Source organism: Alosa pseudoharengus, unplaced genomic scaffold (assembly GCF_046254945.1).
Source record: "Alosa pseudoharengus isolate Yale_2024_CS ecotype anadromous, Long Island Sound unplaced genomic scaffold, YU_APseudo_1.1 YU_APseudo_1.1_scf_4, whole genome shotgun sequence".
Lineage (NCBI taxonomy): Eukaryota > Metazoa > Chordata > Actinopteri > Clupeiformes > Clupeidae > Alosa > Alosa pseudoharengus.
The window spans coordinates 25,026,057-25,041,235 of record NW_027468774.1 but is presented as its reverse complement, the minus strand read 5'-3'; the positions used below and the strand labels follow the sequence as shown (position 1 = coordinate 25,041,235).

At 41.5% G+C, this 15,179-nt stretch overlaps 1 protein-coding gene and 1 non-coding gene across 2 annotated transcripts; both read left to right on the top strand.

Annotated features, from left to right (window-relative positions):
• Positions 1–5,746: 5,746 nt before the first annotated feature.
• kri1 (KRI1 homolog) lies at positions 5,747–14,597 on the top strand. The gene is made up of 19 exons (XM_076265495.1): positions 5,747–5,923; positions 6,256–6,332; positions 6,485–6,590; positions 6,687–6,792; positions 6,920–6,977; positions 7,103–7,152; positions 7,277–7,364; positions 7,571–7,648; positions 7,814–7,920; positions 8,242–8,374; positions 8,455–8,550; positions 9,046–9,216; positions 9,501–9,576; positions 9,668–9,789; positions 11,106–11,286; positions 12,052–12,182; positions 12,894–12,958; positions 13,117–13,212; positions 13,395–14,597. Exons 1-19 carry the CDS (start codon positions 5,839–5,841, stop codon positions 13,918–13,920), a joined length of 2,352 nt encoding a protein of 783 aa, XP_076121610.1. The 5' UTR covers positions 5,747–5,838; the 3' UTR covers positions 13,921–14,597.
• Positions 12,325–12,420, top strand: LOC143103381 (Z30 small nucleolar RNA). Its single transcript, XR_012982799.1, has one exon. It is a non-coding gene; the product is annotated as a Z30 small nucleolar RNA (small nucleolar RNA).
• Positions 14,598–15,179: the final 582 nt, after the last annotated feature.

Sequence of the window (15,179 nt, the reverse complement as noted above, 5' to 3'; positions counted from 1 at the left end):
TTTTGCCTGTTTACCTCTCGCTCAGATAGCCACCAAGAAGTAGTTCATTCTGTGTTCAGTGCTTCTCCTCATCTCCTAATCTGCTTGATCTTGATTATCATGATCAGAAGAGCCTGATCAGCTGGAGACTTCGCTCACTGCCTTGCACAACAGACAGACTGAGAAAGTAATTTGTCCCCAGGGCCATTGAACTGTTCAATGCTTCACTTAAGGGAAGAGGAGAGATAGACTTCTCTGCATAGTCTGTCTGCCTCTTCACCCCCTCCATGTTTGGATACTGTCTGTCCACTAGCCACTTTTACCACTGTCTTCTGCCTCACTGTTTGCGTGCTATATTAGCACATTAGCACATATGTATAACCCCTCCTTCCATGCCACAGCCGAACTGTGGCCATACTTATACATTTTCTTAAAATAGTTAAATATATAGATATATAGACTTTACTTTACTTTATTTCTGCATTGTTGCACTGTTGGACTTACTCATTTGCACTATCCCCATGACACTCATTCACACAGAGCACCTTACCTTACCTTACTATGCACAGAGAATCACAGGCTCAGTCCCTGCCTCAGTCATTGCAAGCGCCTCTGATTGATTAATCACATGTGGATACTGTTTTTAGAATTGATTTAGATTAAGTGTTAGTTAGTATAATTTGTATTTTAGTATATTTAGCATATTCTTTATCTTCTACTGTCCTTATTGCTTAGTTGTGTTTTTATATTATCTTTATACTCTTACAGGCATCGACTGCTGTTATGCTAGTATGTACAACAGATGCTTTCGTTTAAAGTGACTTTAGAGTATAGAACGGTATGCTTTTTATCTATGCTTCTGCCCCTGGACATAAAACCATGACCCCCAGTGTTGATAACACCGTGGTCTCACAGAAACTGTCCACATTGCACGGAAACAACCATGTAAGACCTAAATCCTTGTGTACCCATTATTAAAAAAAATTTGAAAGCTGGCTTCAAATAACAGCCTACAGTACATTATCAGTTCTCGGTCAGTTTGACCCCATCTGTCAAACCTTCGTATCTCTTATGACCTTGAAGAATCCTGATTTATTGGAGCGATTTAGAGTGCCTTGAGTCCCTCCCTGGGCAGGGGCTTGTCCCTGACAAGTGGGTGCAGCCGGCCCCAACTCCACCTGAGCACCCAGGCTTATCGGACACATGGGCTCTCACGTTTCTGGCACTCCACAGAGGCTGCTGGGGAGCTGGCCACAACAACAGCACATGGTCAGAGAAAATAGGTCTCTGGTCACCTGCGGCCCCAGGGCAGTGGTCTGTGGGCGTCTGCAGACGCCACCTCAAAGTTCAAGGCTATTGGAGGGGGATGTGTGATAAACCAGTAAAGCAAAGGTAAACACTTTCTCTCTCTCTCTCTCTCTTTCTCTCACACACACACACCCACACACACACCCACACACACACACACACACACACACACACACACACACACACACACACACACACACACACACACACACACACACACACACAAATGCTTTTATTTGGATCTGAATGGCAAAAGGAAAACAAGATCACACATACCCATACTCTCTCTCACACACACACACACACACACACACACACACACACACAGACACAGACACAGACACAGACACAAACACACACACACACACACACACACACACACACACACACACACACACACACACACACACACACACACGGTATGCAAACACATATATTCCTGTTGTCGTTACAGTGTACTGCAAATTGATTTCTTATACCCATAAAAAAACACATATTCATTTGTGCCACTGTTAGTGTTCTACATTTTTTAATCATTGGCTAATACATGACTGCTGTTGTTGTTAGTAGCAGTGTGTGCTTTAAATGGTATTGATTACCGATAAAATAGTGCATTAACATTCACTGGAAACATCAAGGAAAATGACACAAAGTGTCCCACATTGTTTGTCTTTCTCAGCATGACACAGGAGTTTAGTGAATCACAGGCTTTTACATCATCAATAATTAACCAATAACACAAGACCATTTCTACGAAGCACATTGAAGGCCACACGTCATGGTAATATTTTTGTGATCACACTGTACCAATCTAGACATTTCACCTTGTCGTTATCTCCAAGTGACAAATATTTTCTTGCATGAGAGCCCCTAGTGTAGTAATAAGCAGGACCCCTCCCCCAGTACCTGCTGGCACCAGTCCCTGTCAATGGGCCTCTCTGACAAAGACACCGCCCTCTGTGTGTGTCCGTCAGGTGTCACAGACCCACAGGATGGATTTACAAAGCTGGGAATGTCATGAACACAGCATTGTGGGCTACCTGGCCACAATGAAACACAAATGTTAAGCTTCAGTACATGGTAAAATGGCACCTAATCTGCACATGGTAAAATGGCACCTAATCTGCACTTGACCCCCCCCCCCCCCCACACACACACACACATACATACATATTGCTGTATGAACACTACAATAGATACAAATTTAGTTATTTGTTATACCAACAGTGCCACAGAGTGATTTGAGGAAAGAGGACTGATGCAGACTAATTTTTTAGACCATTAGTAATTAAACAATATCGGTTAGTCTATAATCTCCCTCCCCTACTACGCAGCCAAAATGGCAATCATTCAGGATGAAAAGCGTCCAGCACTCCACTCTCAACTTTTTGACCGTTATGAGTGCACCATCCGTATACTTTCAGTGCTCTTTTTAATCATAATTATTAGTGTGAATGCACTTATGTGAATGAATACGCAGTGCTAGTGCCCAACAAAAAGATTTACACACTTTTATTGTGTATAAAAAAACATTACATTAAAAAGGTAAAACAGTACTTTGGAAAAAACTTAGGCTTTTGATTTCCCACCAAAAGAGACTATCTGTGTCTGTAACAAAAGCTCTAGGACTGTGTGAGGGTGCTATTGTAGCCATTGCTGATCTGTCACTAGTGTTTAAGATGAGGCCTGCCCATAGAGGGCAGTGGAAATGGGGCCCCTGCGAGAGAAAGAGAGAATTAGCACCGGGCCAGATGAGGAGGCAGAGAGTCCATGGCCCCCGTGAGCACGCAGACAGAGCCTGCGGAATGAGGCCATGGGACGTGTTCCAGCTATATACCAGCGATTCAATCTGAGTAGGTTAGACTGACTGAGCTGATGCAACCCCTCCTTCCGATGTCCCCACTCCAGGAAATTAGATTGTTTAATCACTCTGTCATTTTGTGAATGATTCTGGGATCAGATATGCACACAAATCCACTCTTCTCTTGTGTGTTTCAAAAATTCCAATTTGAGCTTATGTCTTTGTGTCACAGGTTTCTTTATAATCCAATATAACTAGAATACTCAACTAGTTATAGTGTCATTCAGTGCCACCTCTCTTAATCAGCGGCAAGCCCAATCCCTGTGTTTATAACCACGGCCCTGTATCACTAAAACTTAATCTGGGGCAAATGAAAAACACCTGAACTGCAGGTTAGCGGCCACATCAAAGCCGTCATTAATGTAGCACACTCTGCACTCTGAACCTCTTTACTGTGTGCTTTGCGTTGCTGCCAACTCTATACGTGTAGGGTGGAAATATTTACATTTCCCAGAGATTGCAAGAGGGGATTCAGGGATAACGGCCAGGGAAGGACACTTGCCATTGCATGGCAACAGATGTTCAGCAGCTGCATTGCTGTCCACTGAGGAAGCGTATACCACAAGACAACATTGCGTTTAGACTATATAAACAATACATTTAGTGCTTCAGGACATTTTTAAATAGAAGCAGAGGCCTCCCATCAAACACATTTTCTCCTCTTTTTTGCATGAGGTCAGTCTAGTATGGCCCAGATTTTGATGTTTATCTGTAGGCATTCAATAGAGGTTCCAAACCAATGTGACAAAACCTAAGTCAATGTCAGACTACGGTAATTTACCTCACATAAATGCCTACATGCTGTGCTTCTAACACATCAGACACAAGTCCCATAACCCCCCCACCCCCCCCACACACACACACACACCCCACCCCCGAGCCTCCAACTTCATAAAAATGTCAGGGCCCTTACTCCCCCGGAGCCTCCTCTAAGCCCCATGAAATCCTAGTGGAGTCCAAGCTTCCCAGAATGATATTAGGGGGGGAAAGGGGGAAAAAACTTGAACAAGGTTCTATAAACACGCTTCCTGCGTCAGCTCCCCTCTGTGCATTGGGATATGTTATTATTTGACAGGCCTCCTTATGGGCTGCTGTGGACAATGTAAATAGACCCAAGGAGGAGATTCTAATAATCTAATCTTATCTGCTGTATGGGAGCTATTTATGGAGGGGAAATGACTATGAGCAATACTGCTAATCTACAAAGCAAACAAAATAGCTGTGGAAATCATCACAAGATACGGATGAGAGATAAAGGAATGATGGGTGGGTCTTTAAAATGTTATCCGTCTTTATACTCAAGTGTACACGCCGTGAATAGATAATTGTGCAAAAACCAGCATCATATTAACTGCTCCACATGTCTGACATTTGTGTGACAGGAAGAGACAATAACTCACTTTGGATTTCCCCCCAAAAGAAAACTACCAGTTCAAGCATGTTCACTGTATTCCTGCCACATTATTGTGGAGACTAGAGTTCATTACTAAGAAACAATGAAATAAGAGTTAGTCACACACATAGGCCTCATTGAACTTGTGTTAAAATGCATGTACAGCTCCTGGAAGCACTGACTATGGAGTGAGCTTCTGGCTTAGCCAGGAAGAATCTCACCACTCATTTCACTTCTAGTCACGTCTCTTTCTGAACATGATGAGTTGCTCCTCTTTCCTTCCCGCCTTAGGTGTCAGACACTGCACTTATGTGCAAGTTCAACAGTTTCCTGACCGTGGGTCAAATAGGATCCTCTGAAGATCCTGACACTGAAGTGGTGCTCATCCACACAGTTTTAGAGTTACAACCCAGATCTGACCTACAAAAATCTTCCTTCTGGGACAGAAAGGATATAAAGGGAGAGACTGAATTTCCATTTCCATTTCAGCTCCAGTACTTTCTCATAATCTATGATTACTGATTTACTTTTATCTCCAGATGTACCAACAAAATTAAATATCAATGTGTGCTAAATGACAAATGTTACAACAAAATCAGCAACTCCCATTCTAGACTAAAATAAAAATAGAATACTCTCTTATAATGATGCCATAATAGGTCAACCAAAAACGATAAGAAAAGTGCTTTAGAAAATTGAATATGGGTTAAGGGTGTTAAATGTCCTCCTGACTCATAGAAATAGGAGGATGGAGCCAGGCTCTTCCTACCTAGTGTTATGTCCGACCTGCTAATATAGAATAATCCATCACAGAATAGAAATTCTATAAGGTGTAATGAGAATTGTTGGTTTGAATGGATATTGCAATGCACTCTGTTGGTCTCTACTGGTAATGCTTTGGTATTTCATACCTGTGGAGTACAGGTCTCTCCCTCTTATCAACGCAGCAGCGCCATCTGTCTGTAAAATTACGTTATTATTTTGGTGGCCAAGTCTGCTAATTTGGAATTTTATTCGACAAAAATATATCTGATTTCTGTTGCCAGGTTTTTTTTTTTTTTTTAAAGAAAAGTTAGATTTAGGTTGTCTGTAGGCCTACTAAGCGCTCACCAAGCATCTTGGGTCTAGTTTATTAGGATTATGGATACTCCATTCCAGTAGATGGCAGCAGTACAGGAAGGCCACCACGAACCACGACAGAAAGAGAGAAGAACATTTCCATGCGGAATGGAACTGTGAACCATCTGTAAATCAAGTAGTATTGAACTATTGAAATATAGTTGGTTCTTCAGACATAATGTCTGGTCGGGCGGAATTTAAGATCAATACAAAATTTGCAGAGAAATATGACAAGTACAGACAAAAGGAGGAACTGCAAAAGTGTGAGTTGTCACAGTCAACATCTAACATTAGCATGGCTTGTGCTAACACTATCTTGCTTTACTACTAACTTGTTTTTCCATTAATTTTTATATTCTATAGTGATAAGCTGAAACAGAAAGTTATTTTGCAATTACTGTATAGTTTGTCACATAACGTTATTTGCATGAAAAGGAAGAAACGAACCACTTACTTTGCCAGTAACGTTAAGTCAACTTCAGCAGAAACAGACACAGCGCACTGCATGAAAGATGGAAGTACGTGGATTGGAACATAGTGCTAGACTAGACTGGGTGGAAATGACCTCGTAACAGTGTGAAATATTTTTTTTCAGTGAAAGACCGCTTCGGTGATGATGAGGAGGATGGCAGTGATACATCGGACTCGGATTCCGATGAAGACAGTGAAGTGGTGAGCATCAAATACCCTCAAATTATATGAATGCAGGACATATTGAATGTAAAACCTCTTTTAAAAAAAACTTTTAAAAGGCCCAATAATGATGCCTAAAAACATGTTACATTTGTTTTCTAATGTTTAATGTTTGCTTTATTCATTGACAGGAGCTTGATCCCAAGTTAGAGAGGGATTTCTACAGAACTCTCTCATTGCTGAAGAAAAAAGATCCTAAGATTTATCAGGAGGATGTAACATTTTACGCAGAAGAAGGCAAGTGCATTCACCCTTTACCATGGTCTTAAAAAATCAACAGGTTCAGTTTAAAATGTCTTACCAAGTTCACACCCTGTCTGTATTTCTCAATAGGAACTGGGTCCAATAGTGATGATGAGGAGCCATCCACATCTAAGGCAGCTGTAAAGCCAATGTACTTGCGGGACTATGAGCGCAAAGTTATCCTGGAAAAGGGAGGGTGAGTAAGTCTATTTCAGCTTGCACTGATGTAACTCCATTAATGGGTGATGGGCAAATAGACCATGTTGTCACAGTAATGTGATGCGTTTTCTTATGACCTCTTCAAAACGTGTCTTTGCTCTTAGGAAATATGAAGATGAAGATGACAGTGAGAATGAGGATGCATCAAGGCTAATGCAAGAGGTACTGTTTACAGAGCTTGGCCACACTTCTTGTTCACTTGCATGTGCGAACATGATTATGTAGAGGTGTATGTGTATTATTGTGTAGGGTGCACATGTTCATGTATTTATTCTGTCTTCTCACAGAGAGCTGCATCACCCAGTTACATGCAGGAACAGAGGGATATAAAAGCCAGGTACGCATTTCCCAAACAGATTGTAAGACTTTCAGCCCTGAGGTTGTAGTTGAGTTCTACATAGATTTGTTTGTTCATGATGTTTGTGTGACTCTGGGTTGTGTCTGTCTGTGTTTTCTCCCAGTTTTCGCAAATTCATGCAGGACAGCGATGAAGGCAGTGATGATGATGGCATGTTATTAAAGAGAAGGGTCAAAACCCAAGAAGAGAAGGTCAGGAGCTGCTCAGTAGTGCAGCATAGGACCTTGTACACCTTGGATATTATGCACATTTCACCAATAAGAAATGCATACATCTTTGCACAGTGTTCATATTTTTGTTAATCTGCATTTCCAACATACACAAAGGCTTTCCCCTTGGCAATACACACTCACTCGGTGTGTGTGTGTGTGTGTGTGTGTGTGTGTGTGTATATCAGGACAATGAGGAGGCAGACTATGTGGAGTGGCTAAAGGGGCAGGCTGACCTGGAGGGAAAGGAGGAAGTTCAGGACATGGTGAGTCTGTGTAGTCAGAACAGCTCCATCAAGGGGCTGTAATGGATTCGCACAAAGACACCAACTTTCTTAAGACCTCATAGAGGTCACTGATGATGTGACCTCTATGAGGTGTGATCTGGTTTTTTGCTTTTGATTAATTGACTCGCTCTTGTGCCGGTGCAGTCATACCTTAAGGAGTACTGGAATGACCCCAAGCTGGATGAGAAGGAGCGCTTCCTGCGGGACTATGTCCTCAACAAGGGCTACCTGGAGGGGGATGATGAAGACAGGTGACTGGGCTCTCATCACTTCCTGTCATACTGTCATAACTCCTTTTCTCTGTGTGGTTCAATGCTGTGATACAGCTGTTTGCACTGAAGCTTAAATTACTCAGAGAATGAATATCTGGGAAAGGCATTTATCACCTTTATGACCAAGACAAGGTTTTGCTTGCTGTAGGGAATTTGTTATTTAGGTAGGTAATTGAATCATTGTGTAGATTCATTGGCTTAAATTGAATGAATGGTGTAAAATTCTTCAGACAGTAAAACGGCAGTTACCTTTTGGTTTAAAAATAATTTCTTTTTGGATGATGTCTGTTTATTATACAGGATACCTACCTATGAAGAGTTGGTCCAAGACGATGTGGAGGATTCTGAGGATGAAGGAGACTCGTTCCTTCAGAAGCAGGAAGACTTTGAGAGGAAATACAACTTCCGCTTTGAGGAGCCAGATGCTATAAAGGTGATTCAGTGCCCCAATGGGCCACAAAGTTAGAGCATGTTTGTTGTTAACATGTCTAAATGCTCATATATTTCTTGCAGGTGAAAACATACCCTCGAAACATTGCCACCTCCGTCCGTACGAAAGATGAACGGAGGAAACGCAAGAGGGAGGAGATAAAGGAGAGGAAGAAAAAAGTAAGACATTCCAGTCTTTCTCCCATTATTTCATTTATTTAGGTTAGCCTTGTGTATATCCTCAGTTCTCCCCTGAAATGTATGTAGCCATTACATTTTATATGTTAGTATGGTGTCTAGTAAGTTAGACAGAGAAGGCAGAGAATAGAGTTTATACCTGTCCATTCTGACATTAAAAGATAACTAAATATGACTGCTTCATTTGTCTGCAGAAAAATAACAATATTGAAGGTACATAGATGTACTTAATGGTGTAATCTCTATTTGTGCAGCAAATACTAATATAACAATACTGAAGGAAAGCACTCTAGCTTTACATGTCTTGCCTGCTGGTAAGAACCAGAGAGAGGAGGAAAGAGAGATCATGATCATCTCAGCTTATCTGGCATATGGCATATCTTACTAGTCCCTAGATAATGTTGAACCAAAAGCCCTTTGTGCCGCGAGTCTTACCTCCTGTCTTGTTCCTCCACCTCTTCCTGGTGCTCCCCGCAGGAGAAGGAGCAGAAGAGGGAGCAGCTGAAGCAGCTGAAGAACCTGAAGAGGAGCGAGATCATGGACAAGCTGAAGCGGCTGCAGGACCTGACGGGCAACGAGGAGCTGGCCTTCAGCCAGCACGACCTGGAGGGAGAGTTCAACCCACAGCAGCACGACCAGCTCATGGAGGTACGCTCTCACGGCCACACTTCTGAAAGATGCCATTAGGTTCTCTAGGCCTAGGGAACGTGTTCTCTAGGCAAATAAACATTGGCCAGGCTCAGTACATGCATGAGGTTTATAATGAGGTGCTTATATGTTTCTCATATTCTCAAATGTACAATGCTGTTTTTAGGATAATAGTGGTGCTGCTGGTGCTGACAATTGTGCAATGCTATTAATGTTGAAAATCACTATTGATTTTTCTACATGGTCTTTATGGTCTAGTTGTTCATGCTGTATGTTTTTTGTAGAAATTCTTTGGTGATGAGTATTATGGGATGGACGAGGATGAAAAGCCTCAGTTTGATGACGAGGAACTTGAAGATGGTAAGAACTGTTGTCTGAACACTATTGTTTTACCAGACATTGTTCTCCAGTGAGTGAGTGAGTGAGTGAGGTCTGTATATTGTGTCACCAGGCCATTGGAATTGGGACACCTGGACAGGAGAGGGTGATGAAGGCGACGGTGAAGAAGAGGAAGACTATGGCGACGAGAAGCCTGAATACTATGAGCCAACCTGTGATGACCCTGATTTTATTGTGAGCTCCTGCTATGTTGCCTGTTTTGTCCATTAACTGTCCTCTCAAGAAAAGCAAACCCCCTATGCCTTTCCCCCTCAAAGACAGATGCTGTAGAGACCACATCTGTATTGTTCATTTACTCCTTCAGATGACACTTATATCATACTTTATTACAGGGGTCGGCAAATAGTGGCCCGCGGGCCAATTTTGGCCCGCCATCTATTCTATCTGGCCCGCGAGATGACGTTAATTTGCTGTTGAATGAATTTTTTTTTTAACCCCATGTTTTTAAAAAGAAAAAAAGGCCTACAGCAATCCCATCAATTTCAAAACATTTATTGAGGTATAGATGATAGTCCTACTAAAGTGACAAAACAGGTGGAACATCCTTGCAGTTATCCATGACGCACAGGTCGGAACGGTATTGGCACGCGAGTGCGCGTAATCTTGTGCAAAAAAACAACAACAGTGTCCTGTGTCCCTCTTCCAGTGGGCAAGGTCAAAAATAGCCTATGTTTCGTTAAATTAATAGGCTTGGCATTAAGAAATGCAGGCAGGCTCAACACATACCTCTGCTTCCATTCTTCTTTGTAGGTCCTGCATTCTGAATCAATTTTTCTTTTCAAGGCTTTTGACAACGACATTTTGCATCGATAACTAGCATATAGCAATGTTCAGCTAATCATTTACACGTCATCCAAAAGAATAATATTTGTAGCCTACACATTAGTTACGGCAAGTTGCTAGGCAAGTCGCCTGTTTCATGAGAGACGACAGGAGATGCAGCAGGCGGCATAAAAACAGCGCACATAAGCAAATAAACGTTTTTAATGGAATTAAATTAAATGCATTTTAAAAGTTAGATGATGTTTATTTTAATATAATATAATAATTAATAATTTAAATAGTAGGCCTATAACCCCCCCCCCCCCCCCCCCATTACAAAAGCTATGGCCCGCGATGCCATTGTCTGAAAAAAAATTGGCCCGGGTCCAAACGTAATTGCCGACCCCTGCTTTATTACATTTCAGTGAAGTCATTGGGCATGACAAAAGGCAATTATACCTAAGTACTGTTCATATGCAACCAATTGTATAAAGTTCAGAGCAACTCAATAGTGACTATCCTCACCCCCTGTATAAGATTTACATAATAATTCACACCACAATCTACTTCAAATGTTCATACAAGGTCACCATGTCTTTGTCCCCTTTGCATGGCCATCCAGATCTGGATTAGGTCAGCTCTTTTCACGTCATGTTCCTGGTTGCCCCACTTGACAATAGCACAGTCCGGTATTTTGTCTAAATCCGATCTGAACTGATGTTGTGCAGATGGATGCGGACTATGACCCCAGTCAGCAGCCTGCAAAGAAGAAAAAGAAGAAGAAGGAGCGAGAGGAGAAGAAGAAGAAGCAGAAGCTCTCCAAAGATGATGTCCCTCTGATGGGCAAGAAAAGGAAGGTGTCCCACTTCGCTGAGGTCATCTCTAAAAACAAGCCCGTGTTTGACCCAAGTAAGTCATAGCAAGCACCAAGAAAATATCCATTGGCTTATGTCAAAATCAGTGTTTTATGGACTGTATGCCACAAAAAAAAATGTTTTTGTTCATTTGAAATTCTGTTGAAATTACGGTATGTAGGTTGTTGCATTGTATTTACTAGGGCTGTCAATCGATTAAAAAATCAAATTAATTACATACTCTGTGATTAATTAATCTAAATGAATCGCATTTATAAGTTTTGCTGTGAAAGTATTTTAAATATTTAAATTCAAATGAATCATTGAATAATCAGCATTAGTGACATTGAAGTTCAAAAACGTATTTCTTATTACTTTCACTGTTCAAATAATGGCCATAATAATCTATGATATGACCTAATATGTTGAGGAAATAAATTCAAAAGTGCTTTGGGAAGAAGTTTTTTTCACATACTGTACAAGGCATTTCAGGTCACAGATATAACCTAGGGGACACAATGAATCTCAATGATCTAGGCAGCACATTTTCTTCTCTCTTCTTCATTTTACAGTCTAATGGTTACTGACTAGAACGGATCGGGGTCAAAGGTCATACGGAATCGATTAATCTGCGCTATTTTTTTTTAAAATCAGTTATTTTTTCTCAAATGAATTCATTGAAATGAATCCGTTATTTTGACAGCCCTAGTAATTATATACATTTATTTTCAAGAATTATTATTATAGCAGAGAATTGTCATTTGCTTTGATGCATGGATCTGCTATTTATCTGTGATTTATATGAATTGTTTTATTTCAGAGAATAAGTCTTTTGAGCAGTACCTTGATGAATACTACCGCCTGGACTACGAGGACATTATAGATGACCAACCCTGCAGGTTTCGCTATAGGGAAGTGGTCCCCAATGACTTTGGCCTGAGTACTGATGAGGTGAGAATGGTGCAATTGCCTAGTAAAAGTGGAGCACTTGTGGCTCAATAGGTAAAGTGTCAGGACTAGAATCCAAGAGATTCCTGTAGTTCAGGAGTGCATGGGTTCAAATCCCAGCAGTGGCATAAGATCGGGTGTGTCTAGCACTGATGAGATCGGATTGTGTCTGACCTGGTATTGCTCCCTCTGGGGTAAGCTCTGACCAGGATATGAGGACAGTAATCTTCTCTCTGAGCTGACAAGGGGATGGGAAAATGGGTGGAAGGGGAGATAAAGATATACAGGAGTAGGATGTTAGGTGAGCGTGGAATTTGGAATCTACAGTTGGCATGGGGATTTCAGCTCTTTTGTCCTTGGGACATCTTTTGGAGCAGTGTTGAAGAACATAAGAACATAAGTTGGACTGGGAACTTTGAATTGCGATACGTTCCCACTGACTTTTAGGGGAAAACAGACAGCACTTTTCTGACAGAAATATCTAAAAAGAAGTTATGGTTGAACTGTTATCAATGGCCAATGTTTATCTGCATTTGGCTGACTGTTTAGCTGGGTTTGGCTTGTTTAACTTCATGATGTTTTGCTGATCGAACATATGACCGGCAGTAACATGACCATCAGTTCCACAACCATCAACATTTCACAGCAAACAAAGCTGAAAAGTTTACCCTTTGTATCATCACCGTTAGCATGCGCCTCTTTTCCCCCTTGCAGATCCTGACCGCAGATGAGAAAGAGCTGAATCGCTGGTGCTCCTTGAAGAAGACCTGCATGTACAGGTACCTAAGTCTCTGACTTTAGTCTTTCTCCAGGATGGAGGCATTCAGAAATAACCTCTCCTGAGAGCACAAGACACCTGGATCCTTTTAGCTTCCAGAAAAAGACTGAGACTTTTTGTCTGACTGAGGCGTCTCTATTCCTGAATTTTCTGTGTCAGGCCCGAAAAAGACGAGTTGTGCGATGTGAAGAATTACCAGGTCAAAGCCAAAGATGTGAGGAAGAAGAAGCAGATCTTTGTCTCCCTTTATTCCGAGTAAGTACCAGACCTTTCCCGGTTTCCCTTCACAGAGTTTTTTATGTGCTGTGCACCGAATAGCCGAGGCTGCCATTGAGCCTCACTACTTAAAAAGCAAAACAAAAGTTTTTGTTTAGGTTCACTGTCAGCTTGTTGCTCATATTTCTCTAGGTTCTTATGTTTTTTTTTGTGCTATCCAGGGAAGAGAAGGAGGAGGCCAAGGGCAAAGTTGGGAAGAAGAGGAGAGATCGGATGAAGAATGCTGAACAGAGGCAGAATGTGCAGGAGGAAGAGGAGGAGGAGGAGGAGGAGGAGGAAGCTGGGTGTAGTCACACAGTTGCCGACACCACTGAGGGATCCATTCTCAAAGCCCTAACAGAGATGAGTGCTGAGGAAGAGGAGGATGAAGAAGAGTTATTGGTCCCCAAAAAGAAGAAGCCCAAGCTGCTGGAGCGTAAGGAGGTGGTGGTGGCAGAAGCTGCCGGCGAAGAGACGACCAAACTCAAAGTGGACAAGCAGAAGTGGCCCAGGAAAAAGCCCAGGCACCCAGGTGGACGGCTACTCTCCAGGTCCTTCAAGGTCAAACTGGGCGGTAGGGAGTTTAGCCGGCAGAGACTGAGGGCGTACGGACTTAACCCTAAGAAACTGCACTACAGGGAACTTTACAGGCAGAAACGAAAACAGCAAGAAAATCACAACAAGCAGAAGACACAGAAAAGCGATTAAAGCAGTCGCCATTTTTAGCAACATGCCGCCCGGGTTAATTTTTGAAGTTGTCATGGAACGGGGCCGCAGTTAGAAGGTTTAACTTCCTCCACATGCCTTACCAAAACATTTACATTCGCAGGACGATTTAATCTTTTCATCATGTCTGCAGTGCTGATGATGTTGGGGGGTGGGGGGGTTGTTGAGTTTCCCTGCTTTGGCGACAGTGTACTTTACAGCTTTGTTGTTCAGTTTACTGGCAGACCCATCCTGGGGCGATTAGAGGAGAGCTGAATCTGCCAGTGTTCCCACACTTCACCCACTGAAGTTCATGTGGATTTAATTCCCTTTGTTTGTGTGTGTGTCTCTCCCCAGCCCCTGTCCGTTTGTATATATAGAATAAAAGAAGGTTTGAGGCTTTTGATTTCAGCTGTACTGTGTCCAGACTAATAATGTTTTTCTAATTGATTGGAAATTCTTAATATACATTCATTTCAATGATTTATTGTACAATAAGATTTTTTTATTTTAGGCCCAAACTTTTATGAATTGTGCGTTTGAAGAGAGTGCATCAAAATAGAACCACAAGGCTCATCTTAAAAATCAGTTTAATATGTGGTTGTAAGGCTTCACCAAAGGACATGTTGGAAAAGAAACCTGATTGTAAATAATGTCTTTGAAAAGCCTAAATAAAAAAAATAAAACTGTCATATATAATCATATTATACAGTATGATACACTGTTATGTATAATATTATATAGTCTATAATGGTAATGGAACATGTGTTTACATAGACTAAGGAAATACATAGGGAGTGTAGACAATTTATCTATCCTGTTAGTCAGCTAATATATGGCTGATGTGATCTATGGTTGCCTGATGAGATTTCAAAGAGTGTTATTTATGGGAAAATAGGGAGGGAAGACAAATGTAAGTCACCATTTTATTTTTTAAGATTATATATATAAAAAAAACATTAGTAAACATATTAGTCATTCCACTCAATTCCAAGATGTTGACTAAATTCTGTGCTGACTCATATGTGACTGCTCAATTGTTAATTGTAATCTCATAAATCAGATCACCGCAAATAATGGCTTTTGTTTGGCTGCTCTGGACTCACTGTCCCATCAGAAAACTTTTTTGTCTGTTTTTAGATACTGTAGATAGGGGTCAGTTATGATAAGGAAAGTGTGGTTGATACACAGCCACATATACAACAACATATACCATCACTGTTGCCCTCGATGACAGCGCATCTCGCGAGATCAAATGCCCA